Below are 22,973 nucleotides of genomic sequence, written 5' to 3'. Positions count from 1 at the left end.
AAGGGCAAGAACCCATCAAATTGAGGAAGGTGACCTGGCCCTCTAATCCACTAGTAAAAACTGTCATTAAGAGAATAAAACTCCCAATACTCTGAAAAAGTGTCATCTTCTACTAATTTACAATGCTGCATTGTTTAGTCAATATAGGCCATTTATTATCTTTAGCCCTCTACTTAAAAATGGATGAAGTTTTCATAATCTAGAGGAAAAACTTAAAACCAGCATAGGTGTAGACAGTTCGGTGCACTCTTGTATATGGTAATCAATTAAAACTCGTGTCAGCAAGAAGTTATTTTCATTTTTTTTGAATCTGTTATGGATCTTTATTTCTGCAGTCATTGAATTTTGAACCAGTTAATACCCCATTTTCCAATTTCCTGCTAGTACAAAAATTGAAGTAGATAAAAATTAAAACATACTTAGAATTAAACAAATTTGTTAAAATGAAAAAAATCAAATGCTTCCTACCTACATGAAATAAGTGAGATTGGCAAAAGAAACAATGTGCTGTTTTTATGGTTAGAATAGCAAACTTCCAGAGCAACATTACATTTAACATTTTAGAGAATAAAATCTTAGGCCTGAAAGAATAGCAATAAGCCATAAAAGAGCAATCATTTTTAATTGCTCATCATTTGTGGCTCTAGTCAAACTAATAATTTAGGCCTCCATCCTACAGTCTGAGCCATGTTGATGTATGAAACCCCAGTGACACGTATTGTGTCGACATCAGAATGTAAGAGAGCCTTTGGAGCTCAGTTTTGTGAGGTACTCCTCTGTTCCTACTGACTACAGAGGAGCTACTTTGCAGGATTGAGCCATTAGAGCTGAAAGGCTTTTATGCCATTATCAATAATTTGAGTTATAGTGCCCTATTAAGTGTGTTCTGTAATTAAAATTAATTAATGTGAAACATAGCATTTGAGAGAAAATAAAAGCTTGTTTTCCTGTCCACCAAGTGGGACGTGAACGTCTAAACAAGATTACGTAATCTTAATTGTGATACTTCAGAGGGGAAAGTGCAATCATAAGCATGTATTCAGTTTATAAGAGTACTCATTGTACTTCAGGCACATGATATTAAAAGGATTGTTCAGTTTCAAGCATGCTGACAGAAACAATGAAATTGACAGCTAAGGGTGGCCACAAACTGTCTATCATTGTATAGGCAAAAAAATGCTTATATATAATATCCCTAACTTGGTGGGTTTTGCTAGATGGAGATTTATGCTCCAATTTAACAGAATTTCTTTGCTTTTTTGACATTTCATATCATACTCATAACATAATTTATTTTGTATTTTCACATTCATAACTCCGATCCTCCTTCCCCACCATCAGAGAGAACAAATTCCTGATTCGTTCACATTAAATTAAAAACAGTAGCAAGAAAATAAAATGTAGGGGTAACATTTTCAAAAGTTCCATAGTGACTTAGAAGTCTCAAGGTTTGTCTACATGGGAAAGTTTTACCAATTGTTGTGATGTGGGTATGGCAGTATTACCCCATGAGCAGACACTCGCTATAGTATGAACACTGTTTTTCAGTTTAGCCTATGTTGCTTTCGAGGGGTCTTAAACTAAACTATAAAAAGACACTCACGCTGGAATAATACTGTCCAAAAAGGGATTTGTACCTGTATAAATGGTAAAACTTTCCCACATAGACAAGGCTTAGTCAGTTAGGTGCTTTTGTAAACTTTACCCTAGGATTTGTTTTGAAATGATCTAGGATTTGTGAGTGCCTAAGATAACTTTTTGCAAAGTTTTTTCTGAGTATCAAAACAAGTCTCATTACTACATTTTGGAAAATTTCTCCGAGGACCCAGTCCTGCAGATGGCTTAGTCCTATGTTGGTACTGGCTCTGTGGCAGTTAGTGGAATTAAGCAAAAATGAACTGCTGATTTAATCTTTTAAAGCTAATTTAATATATTTACATTTTCATTTTAGCCAAGTTTTGCAATTATTTTATTAAACATGCAAAGGGAAGATTGCTTTGAAGAATAACCTATTACAGAAGCAACTAAAGATACTGTACTTAGTGATGAGTGATTGAAGCTCCTAGCTGGCTGGTGGGCGGGGTGTAGCTATGGCCTTGTATGGGTGGGACTGTTTCTTAGTCTGAGTACTCTGTATAGTGCTGGGTGAACAGAGGTGTGTATGAACTATTACTGATAATGAAAGAGTAGAGCTGAGGCAGGCATAAAGACGTGTATAAGCAAACTTTGAGCAGTAAACAGGAAGAGAAGATAACAGTGCTTTGACAGGATTACAGAATCAAATACGCATACTATACTTACCATAATTAATGACTGAATATATTACTGATTCTAAGGCTTTTTACTTAAAATCTGTGTATGAAGAGCAGGTGAAAGTGGAGGTGGTAGATCTGTGTATTTTTCCGTTTGTGTGTATAATTTATATGTATAACTATATGCAAATCCGTAAGTACCTTTGCAATAAATTAGTCACACAAAATACAAACCCAGCAGCTTTTACTCACCCATTCACACAAATTAACCAGTCAGATTTATTTAAACTGAAGCAGTACCTCCTCACCTCATGTGCAAATGCCATCCTTTATTATGCTTCCCCCTCACCAAAAGCCTGCATAAATAAATAGGCCTTGTGCTGTCTTGCAGGTTAATGAATTCAAGCTGTTTGAAATAGAAAATTCAAAGCAACCTTAGCTATGGAACCATTAGTGCACCTCCATAATAACTGATTGGTTGTGTTACAGCATGCATCAAGACCTGTGAATGAGTGCACTCTGGGTATGTTTTCACAGCAGGATTAACTTGGGTGATCAGCACCTGGATCTGAGGATCCAGGTTAGCCTAGTTGGGGTGTGAGCAGCTATACTGCAAAAGCCACACTAGAATTACTGCATCCTCCCTGGTGCTGAATTCACCTGTGTGGGCTGTTAGGACTTCTGGGGCATATCCCATGATCCTGTGTGCTGCAGTAAATTGAACCAATCTGCTTATTTCCCAGTGACTTGTAGGAGGCCTTGTTTGTCCTTGTGAGCACATGGGAGAAATTTTGTGCAGCCATTGGTTGGTTATCAACACTCGAGTGTTCTAGCCTGTTCCCTCACTGCAAAGTGGGTGTGGATTACAAGCCTGAATGGAAAGCCCCAGGATGGGCCAGCTAGCTCAGATTGAAAGCACCACTAAATTTGGGTCAGAGGTTTTTGTGAGCAGGTGGAAGCTGGGCTAGGGGCAACACACAAGTAAGAGACTGGGTTAACTATGCAGTGAAGACACACTCTGTGTGTGAGAAACAGTTGGAACAATTCCAAGAGGTCCGAGCACCTAGACACTGACAAGTAACAAAAGGTGAAGACATCTTTTTGAGTAAAAATCATCAACCGTGATACCAAATGACTCTTCAGAGAACAAACTGTGCAGCTTGTCTGTAATCTTAAGCAGTTGTATATGAAAGTTGTATAAGGTTCCTTTTTTAATCCAGGAGGGCTACATATGCATGAAGTGAATGGTGACTGACTTTTTTAGAGGGACTTGCAGCTGTTGAAGTCACTGGGCTTGTCCAATGGATACAATGATACTGGTCTCCTGTGTAAAGCACTTTGAGATCTGTGGATGAAAACCACTATATAAGAACTAGGTGGTATTATGTCATCTAGAGTTTTTAATCTCAGGTTAATTGATAGTTAACTTGAGGTAGTAAACACCTTTGTGAAGGCTAGTTTGGACATTTGATCTAGTCTACAAATGCTTGCTGATCCTTAAGGTAAAGGATGATCTGTTAACTTGAGGTAAAAAAGCATAGTGTAGGTGAGCCCATTGGACTTGAATGCAAGTCCTGGGAGAAACCACAGAAGCCTAATTGGAAGGAGCAGAAGAGAAGATACCATCTGGAACATACTGAGATGACACATGACATAGTTATGGAGGAAGAAAAAATATAATGGAAGAAGAAATAAAACGAGCAGATTGGGGGATGTCTCTGAAATCTTTCAACCTTGTCACCTGTGAACAGCTATTCTGCTGTTGTGAAGAAGGAGCAGACTATGAATCAACCAAACTCTGATAGTAGCTCAGTCAGTGAATATATGCACTAAATTGGAGTCTCGACAAAGAGGAGGCAAGTAATCTTGATTAGTGACTTCATAGAAAGAAATCTGGCACAAGATCGAGTGACCAAATAGGGAGCAGGATGCCTGAAGAGGTGTGACAGAAAGGTGGGTTGTATCTTAGGAAGTATCACTAACTCTAGTGGACATGGAAGCAAACACAAGGTTTCAGTGATCTCAAGGATGACTTCAAGAATCTGTCGAGAAATAAATATCAGTTTGACAAATAATTTTATCCAATGTCATTCTAGTGCCTACAATGAGCAAATTAAGAAGCCTGATCTCAATGGATGCACCAGGCTGTGGAGAGAACTGATTTTGTAATGGAGCAACTTTTTGGATAGGTAGTATCTGTTAGAGATAAAGAAACAGGGGGACCCAGAGGTGGATTTGGGTCGACAGCTACCCTTTATTGCCTGCTTGTTCCTCCTCGACGCTGCAAATGAGTGACGGGGTTGGGGGGAGGGGAGTACTTTACAATCCTTTTATCCATAACAATATGTAAATGTATACATTTCCAGCAACTCCCCATAGACCCTTATTTGGTTACATTAACAACTATAAAATGAATGTTAACAACTGTATAATGAATACAATTATACCTGCCCCTGTTCATTGTTTACAGAATTACCGTACAGAGCGCAGGCGCATTACCTTGAAAAACTAACATTCTTTAAAATATGCAAGGGAGGGAAAGAAGATAATGCTTTATTTTCACCAAAGGCCTTGTGCAGGAGGAGAGAGAATTATTTTGATAGCCTCATTCCCTGCGCAGTTGGCCAGGAAAGGAGGAAAAGAAGAGCGAGAACACGACTCTAACTAGAATTTATACCAGTTACCAGAAACAAGGTTTGCCCGTGCCATGACCCCATTCCCTGTAGCTTAGGCCTGACCATTTGTCCAGCTTTAACTCTTTACTCTCATACACTATCCCAGCCATGCTTATGGGATAGTTATTTGGGTTTCTGTGCTTCTTTCCTCCCTACTCCTTCCATACAGAGTCAGTGGTTCTTGGTTCCATTCAGCCTACTTGCTCAGTATAGATGTATACAAAACGGGAACATGTTAAGGGATGGCATACATGTCAGATACAATCTGAAAATTTACAAGTGTGAAACAAGGCTGGGAGGGATTCTGAAACACACACGATGAAGACACAACAGATTCACCCAAGGAGTAAGAAGTGGCCATTGTGGTTTGTCTGATTTCTGAAAGATCTGAGTGTAAAAAAGAATCCTGTTCTGGAAATGAAAAATGGTGAGGTAACCAAACAATAAAATCCAGTCGGGCAGCAAAGCTTGGCATGAAAAGAAGAGGGCAGCAAGAAAACAAAATAAGTTGATGCAAGCGCTGAAGGGCTCTTACAAATATTTTTGGGAAAAATTAGTAATATTAGAAAGTAGTCCTGTTAATTCCTATTTAAAAATCTGTTCAACGTTAAAAATGTGGACAATTGGAAAATAAGGAGCAAAGTCTTTGTAACAAAAGCTGTTGATAAAGCAGGTAAAGAAATACTTGAACAATCTGAATATATACAGATAAAAGGTTTGGAGGATAGTATATTCTGCTGTGCCAAAGGAATTGGCCATTAAATTTACTAAACCTCAAGTTTGTTTGTTTGTTTTGAAAAAGCATAATGAGCTGGAGTAGTACTAGAAAAAAAGAGTTATCTTGGCAATTACTCTAATTTTAACTTTGAAACCTGATGATATGAATATTTGTACCATTTTAAAAACTCACTAATCATATAAAGGATAATGAAACCATGAATAGCAAGGAGTAAGGGATTATAAATCTTGTCAGACTAAGTGCTTTTTGAGATAGAACTACAAAAATAGTGGAAGGAGACTTGGTAGATATTATGTTGGAATTTCAGTAAAGCATTTGTGTTGCATGAAATCTTGTTCACAGAATTCATTCTTGTTGGCTTGAGCACTGTCATGTATATTGAAAAGTGACCAAATCACTACAAAAAGGGTAATAATAAACACCAGTGAAACTAATTAGGGATAAGGACTTGTCTACACTTAAAATGTTAGTGACACAGCTGTGCTACTGTAGTGCTTCAGTGTAGACACTACCTATGCCGATGGGAGGGGCTTTCCCATTGCCAAAGATAATCCACCTCCCCAACAGGTGGTATCTAGGTATCGACCTAGCACTGTTCACACGGAGATTTAGGTTGGCTTAACTATGCCACTTTGGGATATGGATTTTTCACATCCTTGAGCAGCATAGTTATACTGACCTAATTTTCAGGTGTGGAACAGGCCTAAATCTATAAGGTGTCACAAGGGAGAGTCTTGTGTATGTGGGGCAATTGACTAGAATATCTATTGGAGGGATGAGGTGGGTGAGGTAAGATTTTTTTATTGGACCAACTTCTGTTGGTGAAAGAGAAAAGCTTTGAAATTTACACAAAGCTGCTCTTCTTTCCCAGACCTGAAGAAGAGCGCTGTGTAAGCTTGAAAGGGTTCCCAAGATGCAGTCCCTGGGGGGGAAAAAACAACTTTTCTTAAAGCTGACCAATTCTGGCAACCTATTTTTGTTTACAGCTGGAGATCAAGCCAGGGCTGAAATCATTGCACCGAGGTCTTAAATCCTCAAGAGTTACCCCAACAGAGTGCATGGCATCCACCAGCACTTTGGGGAGAAATCCAATTAAAATATTCTTTGAAGAAGAGTTTGCTTCTCCCATTTGGCACACTAAGGCCCATGAAATGTGGAAAAAGCTGGATGGCATATTGCTAAAATGAAGTCTGCCTGTAAGGAGTTAGGGGTGTATTTTGGGAGGATGTTGGGACAGATGGCAATTTCCTGCAATATCCTGGACGAACCGTATTGAATTAAGCTTTGGGATCCATTGTATTTAAAAATGAAATTGTTTGTGTTGTTAAAAGATTGTATATAACTTCTCTAGCGGAAGGGGGTATGCTAATGTAATTCCTCCAGTTGTCAGCCATTCACAGCTTTGTCCTGGAGAGGGGATTGATTGTCTGGCTGATTACCTGTTTGCGGCCTCTTCACAGTTTCAGAATGGGTTGTCTAGAGGTCTGGTCTACGCTAAGAAATTAGGTTGACCTAGCTATGTTGTTCGGGGGTGTGAAAAATCCACTCCTCAAAGCGGCATAGTTAAGGTGACCTAACCTCTGGTGTAGACAGTAGTAGATGGATGGAAGAACTCTTCCATTGACCAAGCTTCCACCTCTGAGACTGGCTTGAAGAGCTGAGAATGGGTATGTTTGACACACATCAGAAACTCTCCAGTACTGGGGAATGGGGAAAGGGAACACCCAGTACCATGAATGAAGCAGTTCACAAGTCTCAGGGCATATCTACACTACAAAATGAAGTCGATTTAAGTTATGTTGATGTACAGCCGCCACAGTAATTAAATCAGTTTCGTATGTCCACACTAGCACCTTCTGTCAGTGGTGTGCGTTCTCACCAGGCGCGGTTGCACTGGCTGTCGGCATGCAAGCATTGTGAGGCACTGACAGTGAGAGCCCCACTGCCCAGGGCTCCGGCTCTCAACCAGAACAGTCAACGCAGTGTTTACATCGAGTCAACCTAACTACAGCAACCTAAATGCTATGCCTCTCGCGGATGTGGAGTTATTAGGTTGGTGTAATGGGAGACTTACATCAGTGCGAGCAGCATTATAGTGTAGATACTTACAGAGTTAGGTCAACGTAAGCTGCCTTATGTTGACCTAAAACTGTAGTGTAGACCAGACCTCAGAGTTATTGTTTCAGGCTGTATTCATCTCCATTGGCCCTTTCAGTTGTATCTCAACAAAAATCAATGTAGAAGATAGACTATTTGGGTAAAAAGGGCTGGGAGGAGAACCACACCTAATTTCTAACAGCATGTGGATGAGCATAATATAAATACCAAGATACATATATTTTTGTCCACTACCACAATAAAGATCATTAATAAGAGTCCAGAGCAGTCTGTCTTCCATGTCCAGGTCTTTATACCAAATTGGATGGGGAGAGGGAAATCTGAGGATTGCCGGAGGTGCTACAGTTGCTTTACCATCTTCAGAGAAAAGGCAAGTGAGGGACATTGATGACTGCATAAATTGTCAACATCCAGGGTGATTTCTTGTGTATATTGAACCAGTCTCCTTTTTAGACACTTTGGTGCTTTCCCCTCTTGAAAGGAAACATTGAAAACATCTCATTATTAATCCCAGGATTCTCCCCAGCTAGATTTAACAAGTCATAAGGGTCATAACTTTAATTTGTAGGTTGCAGTCCCAATCCTCCCTAGAGCATCTGAGAGTAAATTTGCGGAAATTCAACTAGGGAATTCGTCATAGCTGTGTCTCTGCCCTCAAAATGGATCTGTTTTCATGGACGCAGCATTTGTGTAAATCTGATAAGTACTGTCTGACAAAATAGGTTGAAAATTTTTGCAATAAGAAAGCTTAACTTGTTTCTGCATGAAGACAAGTCAAGTTCCCTCTATTAGCAACTGACCTGGATTAACACAATTAACTGTATATAGGCTCCCTGTCAATGTACCTTGGAAAGTGGTCTCCTCCACTGCCCATCATGAGATGGATTGAAGAACCCAAGTCCTTACAGACCACCCCCCATGCTTACCTGTATATTGCCAGATTATGGCAACAATGCAGCACTTTCAGCCATCATACAATAACCATTTGAGGGTATGTCTATACTGCAAAACACCCCCCAGAAAACAGAACCTCCATAGCAGCAAGTCAGAGACCAGGTCTACAGACTTGGGCTCACACTACAGCACTAAAAATAGCAGGGTAGACTTTCCCATTTGGGCTGAAGCTCAGGTCTGAGTCCGTCTCTCCCCTCCCCCCGAGTTTCAGAGCTTGAGCTCCAGCTATAGAGTGAGCCTTAAGAGCCCAAGTCAGTAGACTCAAGTCTGTGCAAAGGTAGTTTGTGACCTGATGTGGAAGGAGTGAGGTACCCACTTTCAAGTGCTCTTTCCGCCCCAGAATTGATGTTACTACTGTCACTGCAGTTGTGCTGCGGATGGATGTACTTTCATGTATCTACATTCAAAGTATCTTTGAATTTAAATGTTTTAAAATTGGTCTCCGCTTTGATTGAACACAATCATTGTGTGGCAGACTTATTAAAATAATATATTTTTAAGGCCAGATGGGACCAGTATGATCTAATCTGACCTGAAAAACAAGAGCCATAGAATTTCACCCCAATAATTTCTTCATGGCTACGAGAAGTTTTAATCTGTTGTAGCTGCATAGGGTTCAGTTTAGTTATCCCTCCTCTTCCCTCATCTCTTCTCCTCTCTGTCCCCATAATGATTTTCACTGTGTGCCATTTTGCCAAAGATAATTTGTTTTTTAATTGTCGTTTCAGAGCTGGTCATTTTTGAGTACTGTTGCCACCGTGAATCAGTTGTAGTTAGGTTGTTTGTGTATGCAGTATTATGTTCCTTTCTAAATGTGTTGCATCGTGACAAGGAACCAACTGAAATAAAAATATACATGTGAGAATCTGTAACCTTATGTTCATCCTTTTTACAAGACTGATAAATTTTGTGCAAAGTATGCCTTGTGAGGTATCATTTGAAAACTCATAATATGCTGAACATTATTGTCCCTATAAAATGTGTGGCAACATTATGTGCAAAGTTATAAAATTCTGCTCTGTAAGACATGTTCCAAATTTAGAAAAGCAGGCACAAACCAGCTTCTCAGTGACAAAAGGCAAACCGAGGCCTCAGCCAGTTGTCAACATAATCAAATGGGCTATCACCTGGTTAAGCAGCCATTCTTTGGCAGGAAGAAGGGTGTGAGTGAGAAATTTAACATCTTGGCAACAGAACAGCTGGAGGTTCCCGTGCAAATAGACTGGCTGCCGCCTGGACACTAGCTGCAGGTGATCCTAAAAGAGGAGGGAGAGAGAGAGAAAAATGAGGAACAGAGGCCTCAGATTACCTCTCTCCCCTCATCTTTACTTGAAATATAAAGGATGCATCATTGAACAGGGAGGGGTGTTGGGGCTGAAAGGAATCCAGCCAGACTGCTGTAAGCATGTGGTGAGAGAAACCTTTTTGCTTTAAATTCACTAGCTTATAAGGTAGGTATTAGTTTGCATTTTATCTTTTATTTTGTGTAAACAATTCTGACTTCTATGCCTCATTACTTGTAATCACTTAAAATCTATTTTATGGTAGTTAAAACAATAAACAAGTTTATTATCTAAACCAGTGTGTGTTTGAGAAACTCCATTTGAGAAAACAAGGTTTGTGCATATCATTTTCTATTAATAAAATGATGGACTATCGATGAGCTTGTATTATCCAGAAGGAAAGAGCTGGGCAGTACAAGATGCACATTTCTTGGGACAAGTCTGGGAGTGAGAAGTTGTTGGTGTCGCTCTGCAATATAATTCGGGAGTGGCTGGCTAGCCCACACATAAATCTCAGCCAGGAGCAATTTACATGCTAGAGGCTGTGAGAGAGCAAGCCATGAGTTGTTATCACTGCAAAGCCCTGTAAAAGGCACCCTAGGTTGAGAAATGAGGGGACACAGCTGTTCATCATTCCAGATTGTACTCTGGGGGGGGATACCACAATACAGTTTTTGTTTTCACAGATGACTTTATCTTGTGCAGTGTTTTGGGGGGCTTTCCATTGCCAGGCTTTAAGGAGTCACCTACATTAATGCTGTACAATACATGAGAGTTGTATCTTTTCTCTGTATGAACATACGAGAAAATCTAATTAGAACTATCACCATTCTCCTAATTGGATGAAAGCTATAGAAGTCGTTTTCTGTGCATAGAAATGTAAATTAATATTGAATAGGTTCATAAGCTGTTTGATTCAGGAAACCTGTAGTAGTCATGTAGTTTGGATTGCAGCAAGGCTCTTATTAGGGTATCTCACTCCAGGCATGTAAAGTTGGTTGACCAGTTTTACTAATCTGTGTAATTTGTAGAGAGAACATTCCTGATCACTAGGAATTTAGGTCAAAAGTTACAGTTTAGGCCAATTCTAAGTATCTGGTTATAATGTCACTGAAGTATCTTCTCTATGTGTTTCATAAAGAGGGGCAATTTTTTTTCCTTTTCGTAGCCAGGATATGATTTCCTCCCTTTTCCTATCTAACCCATCAACTTGTATTGAGTTCAGAAAGGTTTTCCTGCTCACATCCTCCTTTTGAGGGGTGTGTCTAGATATTTAGAAAAGCAAAGAAACTCTTGATGACAATCTTGCCACCTATTGTCACTTTTTAGGTAACATTGTGGAGAAGGTGCATATGGACCTGCAGTCTCATCTGAAGTCCATAAGCTTCCTGGATTCTTATCAATACTGCTGCTTTTGAATGATCTTTTGTGCTGCCAGAAAGGTGTCAGGCTGATGATCTGTTTTGTCGCTATTGTGCGTGAGGTATTGATTGCTTGCTTGCTTGTGGAAGAAACAGGAACAGAGGGATTCAGCAGGTGTGCAAAGACCAGACCATCATCAGACAATCTCGCCCACCTCATAGAGTTGGGTCAACTGGCTTAAATAGAAAGTTGCTGTGGTGTGTAACATGGCATCATTACACATTGGAAAGAGGGTGGAAATGCAGGCCTGTAGGTAGTCTGATCAAGGGGAAGGCACAAGCTGTCTCAAAACAATAGGATGATTTTGTGTGTGTGTATCTGTATCTATATATGTGAGAGAGAGCTAGAAACAGTGCAACTCTTTAAGTAGCAAACTGTTTTCAATACACATTCTTAAGAGTTTAAGATGTATTTCAAATATCACATTTTTTTCCATAGGGAGTACACAGTTAGAAGTATGGGAGAAGTGGGGCAGGCTTTCCCCATTTTCTCCTGCTTTATACTCCCTTTAAAAACTTGAAGTATTTGTGAGACATGTTTTTAGTTTTTCATAATCTATGCTTAGTTGTACTTGAATGTAGACATTGCTAATAGCTGATTTTACTTTTTGATTATTTCTGAAAGGAGATTTTTTTTCTAAATTACCTGATATAAATAATAGTCTTAATTCTAAATCCAAGAACCAACTGTTGTGTAATAAAACACCAATTACCTTATTTCTAATCCCTCTAATAACGTTTTTTTAAAGTTCCTTTTGGCTTGAAAGTGTTCTGACTTCCTCTTGGAGGAGAATTATTTTTGAAAAACTTAAAAAAATTGTTGTTGAATTCAGGACAGTCTCCTTTCTTTCTTATACTTAAATTGCACTAACCTCTTTTTAAGCACTTGCACTCCCCTCAGAACTTGAGTACTAAGGCACAGGCTACTTTGAACAAAACAGATCTGAAAATAAAAACTGATGAACTTGCTAACTAATGTGGCAGTGTATTGGTTAAGTGATTTCCATGTGAAGGAGCGGGTGGGGGACTGGATGGACCCCATTTTGCTGTAAAAGCCCTCCTTGATCTTTTTGACAATTGACACTCTGGGCTTGAAAAATTCATCGAGGTGTAATGAACATGTGCCACTATTCTCCCAAGACATGCATACTTAATTTCCATTTGCACATTTTCACTGTCCCTCAACAAATCAATTCTTTCACTCCCCAAAATATTAATTTGGTTTTTTCTCTCTGAAAAATCAGTTCTGCCCCCCAATCAGTTTTTTCCCTCCCAAATTAATTCTGCCCCTAAAACAAATCAGTTAATGCTGTCCCCAGATTAAATCCACATAGCTGTTTCCTACCCTCCAAAAATGTCTTTTGCAGGGCCCTTCAGCTGCTTGTGCCCTTGTTCCTGGGCATGGAAAAGACCCTCAGCTTTCCAGCTTCTATTTCCATCTGGCCTCTCTGCTCCTCACTTCCTCTTTTTTGCTCTTAAATTAACAGTGCTCAGAAGCTGCTCTTCTGGCTTCCCTCTCGTGTGAAAAGAGGAATTGTTAAGGAGTCACTCTCCTCCCTGCCTCCTTCCTCTCCTGAAAAATAGCTGCTCTGCTGTGTTCCCTACAGTAGAATAGAAGTATCAAGCAATCACCAGCTTGCCCAAAACTTCTGTAGTGGGAGTTCTAAACCCAAAAATGTGCTATGCAACCTTTTGTACCTGTTCAATTATAAATTGATTTAAAAACAGATTTCAATTAAACTGTTGCAACTTGTGGATAGACAAGGCCTAATTTCTAGTCACACTTGTGCAAACCCAACACTGTAGGGCTGCACGGGTATCAGTGTACTTGTGGAATCATTATTACTGATGGTGATGTGAGAGAGAGAAAGGAACTGAAGTTGAGTTTGCAAGGCTGACAAAGTCATCTGGTTTGTCTTTAACTTATTTGGTATGGTAATCACTGTGATAATAAACCTAAAACCTTCCTATGTTGCTATTAGTCATTTTTCATAGTATCTTACACTTTAATTGGTAATAAGTGTTCTTATACCAGTTAAAATAGTTTAAAAAATTAAAATATAATTAAAAAATGAAAATACTTCCCTCTTATCACTACTTTAATTCTTAATATAGAGGCTTCTCACATTTATTGAGGCCACTCAACTGGTACATTAAGTTAAGAACATTTTTCATCTACCTGAACAGAACACCTTGCAGAATCCTACAAATAGATACAGGTATAGATCCTTATCTCTATGTAGATGTCAGGCTCTGTAGCGCACCTGTTTGTAGGAACAGGGCTGACATTTTTTATCTGTTTTTGGTAAGATTTTGAGGCTTTTGTGAATGTTACTGTTAACTGTTCATCATTGAAAACTCAGTTACAATAGAAATGAAAATATTACAAGATATAATTAACCTACCTGCCTCAAATCTAATTTTTTAAATGTTACGGTGTTGGATTTTTTTCCCCTTAAGCTGAGGAAAGTGATCCAAAGGCTTAAATTATACGGCTAAATTGTTGTTTAGAATAAAATGGGTGGGAATTTTTATTTTTTTAATGAATATATTTAGTTTGTGTTCCTGATGCACACCAGAGGTGTTAGTGCTAAAAATTAAGTCTCACTGTAGCAGCCAGCTGGAATATGTCTAACTTGTGTGTTTGGCTTTTTTTCTTTTGTCCTTCAAAGGCTGTTCATTAACCATTTTGGATTTTTATTTGAGCATTTGATTAAGTTGATTATAATAATTTGTTTTCTAATTGCATAATAATACTTGATTTGCGCTATTTTACCCACATGCAATGACAGACCAATGGATTTTATTAAATTTAGAAAACATCCAACAAAAGTATCCCCGGTTTCAGATTTGATTGACAGAGCTGCCAAAACTGTGATTTCACAGAAGTTTGGAGAATTACCCAATGTACAACAGATTCTGGTCTGTCACTATTAATAATAGTGAATGGAATTTTAGTCACGTGAAACTCAACAGCAAGCAAGTTGCTTGTAAAAGTTCTAGGACTTGATCCTGAACATACTTATACATGTGATGATCCCATTTAATTAAATAGGACTCCTCACAGGCATTAGGATTGGGGCCTTAATTGTGATGCAGTTACTACGATTCTTTCTACCATCCAGTCTTCTCAATGAAAATGAGGTCACATATTTTGAGATCTTTCATTTAATACTGAGTATTTTCCATGCATCTAAATAAAAATTTGCAATGAGAGAGATTCCAGGATTAAATTTTTATGCTTTATTTACTTACTGTCTGTGAATTCAAACATTAAGGTAATTATCACATTTAGTAGAGATGCATTATATGCAATGTTATTTCTCCATGTGGAAAATAGCAGGTTCACTCTTAAGTGCAAACATTCCAAGCTGTTTGGTATGTCTGCTTTAGTCTAGACATTTTGGTCTGCTGCCTGCTTAAAGCATAAAAGGTATCTAGGTTTTTAATTTTGCTAGACTTAATCATTGTTCTGATATGAATAAAGCTGCTTCTATAGAGACTATTAAATGTCTTATCTATTTTATTCAGACTTTAAAATATTTGTTAAAAGAATTCTCCCACTGCAGCAGACTGTTAGAAAGATTCGATTCATAATTAGTAAAGAAAGTAACTACATAAATAGCAGATTTGTAATATGCAGTGGTGGTGTAGCTGTCGATGCCAGGATATTAGAAAGAAAAGGTGGGCCAACAGAAGTTGGTTCAATAAAAGATATTACCTCACCTGTCTTGTCTCTGATATTGTAACAGTCAATAGTACATGAATATATCTGCTTTGCCAAACTTCCCAGCAGTGAACACCCTATAACTGTTACATTTATAATGTGAGTTGCCCATTTTTCCTTTTCTCAAACAAATGTGGAAACCTCAATTTCACATTAATTGACAAAGTAAATTTCACTTGAAACTGTAGCTTCCAAGCAAGGAAATTTGTATAGTCTATATATATTGGGCTCCTTATCCATATTCTACACTGAACAATATACAAACTAAAATCTTTATTCAATAGACATGTTCATGTGTAATTGACTCTGCTTGGACTGTCCGCTGGCAATGAATAAACCTGGAAACTTCTGCACTAAGTGCATAAGCATCAACTGCTTTAGCTAAAGGTTTATATCATTTTAGTGGAAGCTGTGGTAGACTCATTAACATTGTGTATGGCCTATCCTAAGGAGGGACAGATACCTACATACCTCCTTGTCCCTTCACATTGAACAGTATGTTTTAAAATATGTGAGAGATTAGCATAACTGGATTATTTCCTTCACATTTTCCGCTCTTTATTACATAAGCACCAGACATTTATCACTTATAGATATGTTTGCATTGGAGCAGTGGCTCTGATACTCCTTTTTTTCAGGTGCTCTGTCTTTAAATCAGTGGCATAAAGAGAACCTCTATCTCCACTCCAGTGTGTGCTGGGAGTAGAAAGAGAGGAGAGCCCGAAGGTTGAAAGAGCAAGTGAAGACTCTGCTGGAGTTGTGACCTAAATAGAGGGCATCTCTGCATCATGAGAGGAGACTGTTTTGCTCTTTGAACAGTGCTTTGTAGAGTCAGGAGCCACAGCTGTAGACTGGACCCGATTTGGTACAAACAAATACAAATATTTGATTTTCACTGAATTTTTATTTTTAAATTAAATTTAGAAGGTAAATAGCAAGGTTAATCTTATCTTGGCAGTGCGGGAGAAGGGAAGGAGCAACCACTCTACTTGCTTTGCCTCTTAATGTTTTTAAACTGTGCCACTGAACTTGACTGTTTGGTATTTCTGGCATCAAGAGGGTGGAGATTTCATACATTAAATGGGTGGCAACCCTTCTCAGGATTAGGAGAACCTTCTCTGTGAGAGTGGGGAAGTGGACCATATAGAACAGGAATGATGACAGCCAGGTGTAATGGTGTAGCCCTGCGTACTGTGTGATTAGGTAATAAATAGAGTAGATCTTATTCCCAGGTGAAATGGAAAAATAGTTGCAGGAAAACAAGTATTGTTTTTATCCTCAGTATATTGTAGATGCATGCCAAAAAATAGAGAATTTGATTTTAGATTTTACTACTGGGTTTAAAACGTCTGCCTTGCTTCCTTATTCAGATTCAAGGCCCAGCTCATATTATGACTGACAGTGGGCCAAGATCAAAATCTGTCAGATTTGCCATGAAAGCACAGCTTCAGATTACGGGTAAGTCTTTTAAAAGATTAAATGTTTTCTCCCTGTTCCTGGAAAAAAAAATGTAACCAACAAACTAGGTTGAGTACATAATTAAGTAATAAGATGCTACTGGCGAAGAGGAGAAGGCATTTCTGTCAGGGAATGACGACAACACTATTGGTTTCATTGCAGAACAAAGTTGAATGTCATCTTATTAATTATATCTTTTGTTAGTTATATCTTTTCCTTCCTAAAATCTAGTTGATGATAGCATGATAAAAACCAGATGGGAAATTTCTTTATTTTTCTCATATTCCTCCATGCACTTATATTTAAAGGGAAATTGTCAGGTTAAGAATTACATGCATAAAACAGTTTCCTTGTTGATAACACTTGAAAACTGAAAAATGATTAAATCTTAATATTTTGTTACCTTTTTATAATATACTCTGTACATTTCAAGTTTGGTAAACTGAAACTGCTTTCCTCTTATTGATTATCATGAAGTAGTATGTTACAGCTGTGGGACTGCAAGTACTGAAGGGGAATATTTAAATACAAGATTTCACATTTAAATCTGGGACTATTACTCTGTTTAAGCACTCGTGAGGCAGCTTGGTTAGCGAGAGCACACAGCAGTGGATTTGTATGTGATACTCTTATACAAATGCATTCTCAACAGCGCTGCAATTGATAATTTGCTGATTCAGCTTCATTGCTTTCCCTCTGGTGCGCCTAACAATATTATTGAAATGTCATAAGGCATCATACTCATGGATGCAGAAGACCTTGCTGTAGAATTGGTGTAGATTCTATGCAGCGTGGAGAGGGATGATATGTAGAGCCTTTCCTTTGGGTGGGCACCTGTGTGTGCCTGCAAGACTCATTGTACAACATGTTCAGCAAGGATTTGGAACAAAGACTGGTGGATCTGGCACTAAACACATTCACTGGCAATCCTCCCATAGAGGGGTTGCAGGCTCAGAGGCTACTCCAGCCATGAAACTGGAGTATCCATGGAGTAGCAGCTGCACCTATGTGACCTAGAGAGGAGGAGGATTCTCTTCCGCACTCCTCTCCCCACCACCTTTCCCCAGAGCGTAACTATGCAACTGCTTGAACTATGGGTTGGAGAGATGATGTGGGGTTTTATGCAGAAACTACACAGACCTGAGCTTGGGGAGGATGGAAGGAATAGACTGAAAAAGCAGAGGGGAAAAAGCACACAGAAATAGTAAGAAAAGTGACAAAAGAAGGGACAGCAGGAGCTATAGGCAATGCATGGTAGATTGGGACCAGTTTTGGCCCCTTACTGAGTGGGCCAGCAAGAATTGGGAGGAGTACCTTGCCCTCTGCAAGCTGATTTGAAAAAGCAACATTGACAAAGTTCAGAGTGCTATGTTCCCTTCTCCATCTGTCTAAATTACCATGGTATATGGTTTTTAAAAGGGAGTAAAGTGTTATGGCAAAAAATTGAGCATCCACTCTCCAAACAGAAAGGGGGACAGGTTGATTAAAAAAATTAAAGGGAGGAAGACTGTAGTGAGGGCTGAGAGAAACTAGGATATTTTACATTCAGAAACAGTTAAAAGAACATTACGGTTTCAAAGTCAAATACTCAAAAGTTAGGAAATGCCATAAATAAGTTTTTCAGTGCAACCTTAATTCAGACCCCCTTCTGCATATGCATTATGATATATTTAAATTGTATGGTTGCATGCTATTTTCCCCCCACTCCCCTCTGCCAAGGACCCTGCCACATTCTCAGATTACAGTCCTTCCTGCGGCTGTTGTCTGTAAGACCTCTGTTTCATTTGTTGCAGAAGTTGGAAGATGTATTGTGAATGAGGCAGGAGACTGCAGGAAGAGGAAAGAATGGTCTCCTGGTAAAGCAGTTGAATGCCACCCCAAAAAAACTGAAATTTCTTTCCTCTTCTGCAAAGTCCCTGTGTGGTATTGGCAAGTCATGTTTTGTAGGTGGCCTCATTGTCTGGGTATCCAACTGGAGACACCTGGGCACTGGTTTATAGACGTATTGAGCCCTTACAAAAGCAGCTGAGGTCAGTGGGCTCTGTGCTCTGATCATAAAGTGCTATAATATGCTAAATATTCTGAAAAATCAGGCCCTAGATATGTAAAATTGGGCACACAAAATACATGGGCGCATTTGGCAATTTTAGCTTTAAGGAACTGAGACACAGCAATTTTCTATCAGTTGAGGATACAATCATCCTCTACCAAACCGGGGTGTTGAAAAGATACATTTATTAATTCTTGTGAAATACTAAGATGTTACAGTGATGAATGCCTTGAAAAGCCTATGAGGAAATTCATAATTCTATATTCAGTGCAGCATTTGAATGGTATGTGGTAAATAAGGCTGTGGGGAAAAATAGCATGTGATCATGTAATTAAAGACAGTATGCATGCAATCCATTTAGGAGCTGAATTAAGTGTGTGCAGTGGAGTGCTTCTGGATTTTTTTTATAGTAAACATATATAGCAATGTGTAAATAGATCTCTATGTTAGAGACAGCAAGGTCAAAGAATGCACCTTGCTTTTAGAGTAGAATGTGGTGAGGTTTGTTATTGCCCTTAGTTCCTGTGTGGGAGTTCATTCCATATTCTTGGACCAGCCCCAGAAAACTGTCTTCTGAACAGATGAGCTTTACCCTTACTATAGAATGTTCCTTTGTGTTGGATGAGTGAAATTGTTGACAGCTGTCTTCATCCTGGAGAACTTCAGTGATCTTTTAGATGCCTTGGGCCATTGAGAAACTTTTAAGATAAGAACTGAGACCTTGAACTTGATTTGGTATCCTATGATAAACCAGTGTAGAGAGTGGAGGACAGGTTTGCTAAGTTTGTGGTAGCTTGTGTTGCAGAGATGTGTTGCAGTGTTCTATATTAGTAGGAATTTCCTAAGTGCTGAAGGTTTCAGGCTCAGCTGTATTGTATTGCTCTAGTCCAGCCAAGAAGTGACAGTGGACTGAGATCAGACTACATTTGCCAGGATGGGATGTCCCCTAGCCAGCAAGAGATGATAGAAAGCATTACTCATGAATGCTGCTGTGTGTGAAAGCTTTGCATCAGGGACGAATCCAAGAGCATTCCTAAGGTATGGATTGAAATGATCAATTGCGGATGTGTACCGTCAACCAAAGGAAAATGCACTGTAGCTGCAAACTCTTCAAAATGCTTTCATCTGCCCACTGGTACCACTTCTGTCTTGCTGGATTCAGCATTAATCAGTTCTTGATCAGCGAGCTGATCTTGTCCAAGCATTGGGCCATCTTGGTGACAGTAATATGGTCATATGTGTTTCAGGATAGGTAGAGCTGTGTGTCATTGCATGTTGCTGACATTTGAATCCATGTCATCTGATCAGTTTACGTTGTGGCTGCACATAGCCATTGAGAAGGACCAGAAAGAGAATTGATCCTTGTGTAAGTCTCCATAGTTGAGGGGTCTGGTAGTGAAGGTGCAGTGTCTCATTATTACTCATTGGGTATGTTCCTTCATGAAGGATTTGAACCATTTTAGCATATTAACTTGTATTTTATGGTTGGGAGTGTCACATGGTGCTGAGAGGTCCAGGAGAATGAGAATTAATATCTGCCCTCTAGCCATTGACACCAGGAAGTCATCCATCAGTGCCACTAAAGCCCTTTCAGTTCCATGTCCAGGTCTGAATCCAGATTGCTGGGTCTAAGATATTGGCTGCAAATAGATGATCTTGAAGTTGGCCTTGATTCCATTGCTCAGGAACGGAATGTTTGACACTGGGCAGGAGTTGGATAGAACTGAAGTGTCGAGGGTAGTTTCTTCATTGTTGGACTATTGCATGCTTCAAGGAGGAAGGAAAGATTCCTTTCCTAAATCAGTGCTCAGGTTGTGCCGGAATGCTCCAGAACACCATTCCAGCACCTTTTAGGAGGAAAGGAAGGGTAGGAGCTGGAATGGTGTTCCAGTATTTTCTGCTGGTCCCAGGTCAGGTGTTGCCTTTCTCTCACCAAGCTGGCAGGTGTCTGTATCGAGCCCAGGTGGCAGCACGTCAGTGTGGAGGGAGCCAGGAATGCTGCAGCTGATACCAATTGGGAGCACATGGGGGCTAGAGCTCCTGGAAACCCGGGGCTAGAGCTGGAGCTGCTCAGCCTCTGCCACCTTAGGATGGCACATGCTCAGTGACTCTGTGGGGATGCCATATGTGCACTCCAGTCAGTAGGTAGGAGCTGTCAGTGTGACATCTGATAAGTGCATGTGGAATCTTTGAATAATTTAGCTATCAAACAAGCCTCTGCTGAGCCTATGGGAACTGCTGTTTTTCAGGACTTAAAACCTGGACAATCTGGGTGGATTTTTACAGGGACAACGAAAGCCTATCCCTGACAACAGTGTGACCTTTCTGTTAAATTTCAAATCCTTGCTCCAAAGCATAGCAGTGATACAGCTCAGTGCAACAGTTGTAAGATAACTTTTTAACATGAGCAAAACACGTTTTCCTTGTCTTTGTGCTTAGAAATAGCTGAACCATTTTTAGTTTAAAAAAAAAAAAAAAATCAGCCTGAGGCAGACACCTGGAATGGTAAATGTCGGCCTAAAGGATTAACTTCTGACAAATTTACAAGAAACCTGAAAAAAGTCGTGTCATGGAAGTGTTAGGCACCCTTAACTAAAGATGTATAATAAAACACGTACAATAAAAGGCTTATGAAAAGGTGATGGCAATGAAAACCTGAAGGGGAAAATAGCCAAAAAAAAGAACTAGAGAAATTGCTTAATTTTATAGGGTAAGAGGTTTTTATTTTTAATCTAGCAATCCAGTTAGATTGTGACTACTTGGATTGATGAAAGAAATTTAAAATTAAAACCTCTGTCTTTCAAAAGCTTAGTATTCCTCCTCATATTCGTTTCTTCTAGGGGAGGAAAGGAAATTTGCACAAGCTTCCTGAAAGTAAACTCAATTTTGTGCTAAGTAAATTCAGTTCTACGTAGAATACATAATTAGCTGAATGTTTCATGAAATTGTCAAGTGTGAATAAAGGAACCCTGCCTAGACTTGAGAAGAATATTTGGCAAATCACCTTACATTACACCTTTACTGTAGCTGAAATCCAGGCCATGGGTTTCTAGTTTGTTTGCTCCAGGGATGGATCTGTGACCAGAGGGGCAGAGTTTTCCCCCTAGGTGTGCCCAGCTGGCATGTGAGAGACACCCAGACTGACACGCCCAACAAAAGCATAACAGAGAAGCAGGAACTGGGTTGTCCTAGGGGTCTCTTTAACTCCCTACTCTTGGGGAATCTTTTTTGTTGTCTGTCTATATTGTTACAGACCTACTTACTGACTGGTATTTTGAAATAAATTACCAAAATAATTGAAACTGGTGTGATTATATTGCGTTATTTTGACAAATCAAATTTGCAGAATTTTAAAATATTGTGTGCTGAATTTTTAATTTTTTGGTGCAGAATTTCCCCAGGAGTAAAAGGTTCATAGAAAGCATTATAATTTTGGTATTTTCAAATTGACTTAATACAGAAAAATATGAAAATATAATTATTTATTTTTGTATCAAATACAACACTCAAGATATTGCATTCAGTGAGGGATGGCAAGAATTTGATTTCTCCCTCTGTGTTTTTATAATAGAAGTAGAAATTACTCAAACTTGTGTTTCTGCTGCTGTGTAGCATTTACCCAGCAATGTCTGTTTTCAGAATAACATTGATAAGGGTCACATGAAGCCTCATTAGTCTTAGTCTTGCTCAGCTGCTGCCACCAGTATTGTGTAAATTCTTTGTGCAGCAGCAGACAGGACTAATGGAAAAAAGACTAACAGGATTATGGAGGAAATAGCCCAATGGAGGGGGAGCAGAGGGAGTAGGTGAGGAGAGATGGACAAACTAGAAGTAACAGATAAGTAGTATATGTGGTGCTAGGAAGTGAAAAGGGCTGAGGACTGGCCTGTTCAGTGGTCTTGTGACAGTCTTATCAACGTTTTTCAGGACTGACTTTGATCCCTTGCTCCACAACCAGTAGGCTGAAAATGCTTCAGTCAGCACACTAAGGAAAGCGTTCACCTCACATCAACCCCTGAAGATATGCTATTTATATCAGTCTGAAGATAATTTAAGTGCTCTAAAGGGAACTACGCCTAGATTTTGTTAGCCAGAGGAAAGGTAACCATGATGCATAACCAGTTAAAGTGGAAAGGATGAGTAAAAAAGGGGTGGAAATTGGGGGAATTGTGGAAGGCCAGTAGACAGTTTACATACGTGAGCAAAAAATGTTTTGATTAGTAGAGAATGATCAAGAATTCCACTTTGCAAAGATTACTGCAATACAAATTTGGCCTCTTACACCAGGGCTTGACA

General features: G+C 39.2%; 1 protein-coding gene across 4 annotated transcripts in view; it reads left to right on the top strand.

Annotated features, from left to right (window-relative positions):
* Positions 1 to 22,973, top strand: part of ITCH (itchy E3 ubiquitin protein ligase) — a 103,153-nt gene that overhangs the window by 8,767 nt on the left and 71,413 nt on the right. For all 4 annotated transcript variants that reach the window (XM_067554467.1, XM_067554469.1, XM_067554468.1 and 1 more), the window contains exon 2: positions 16,540 to 16,627. In XM_067554467.1, coding sequence (XP_067410568.1) covers positions 16,561 to 16,627 — 67 coding nt within the window. In that variant the 5' untranslated portion in view covers positions 16,540 to 16,560. The remainder of the gene's footprint in view (positions 1 to 16,539; positions 16,628 to 22,973) is intronic.

The sequence above is a fragment of the Emydura macquarii genome, unplaced genomic scaffold, assembly GCF_026122565.2.
Source record: "Emydura macquarii macquarii isolate MOO-44397 ecotype Brisbane River unplaced genomic scaffold, CSIRO-AGI_Emac_v2 contig_1483, whole genome shotgun sequence".
Taxonomy (NCBI): domain Eukaryota; kingdom Metazoa; phylum Chordata; order Testudines; family Chelidae; genus Emydura; species Emydura macquarii.
This window is presented reverse-complemented; position numbering and strand designations above follow the sequence as displayed.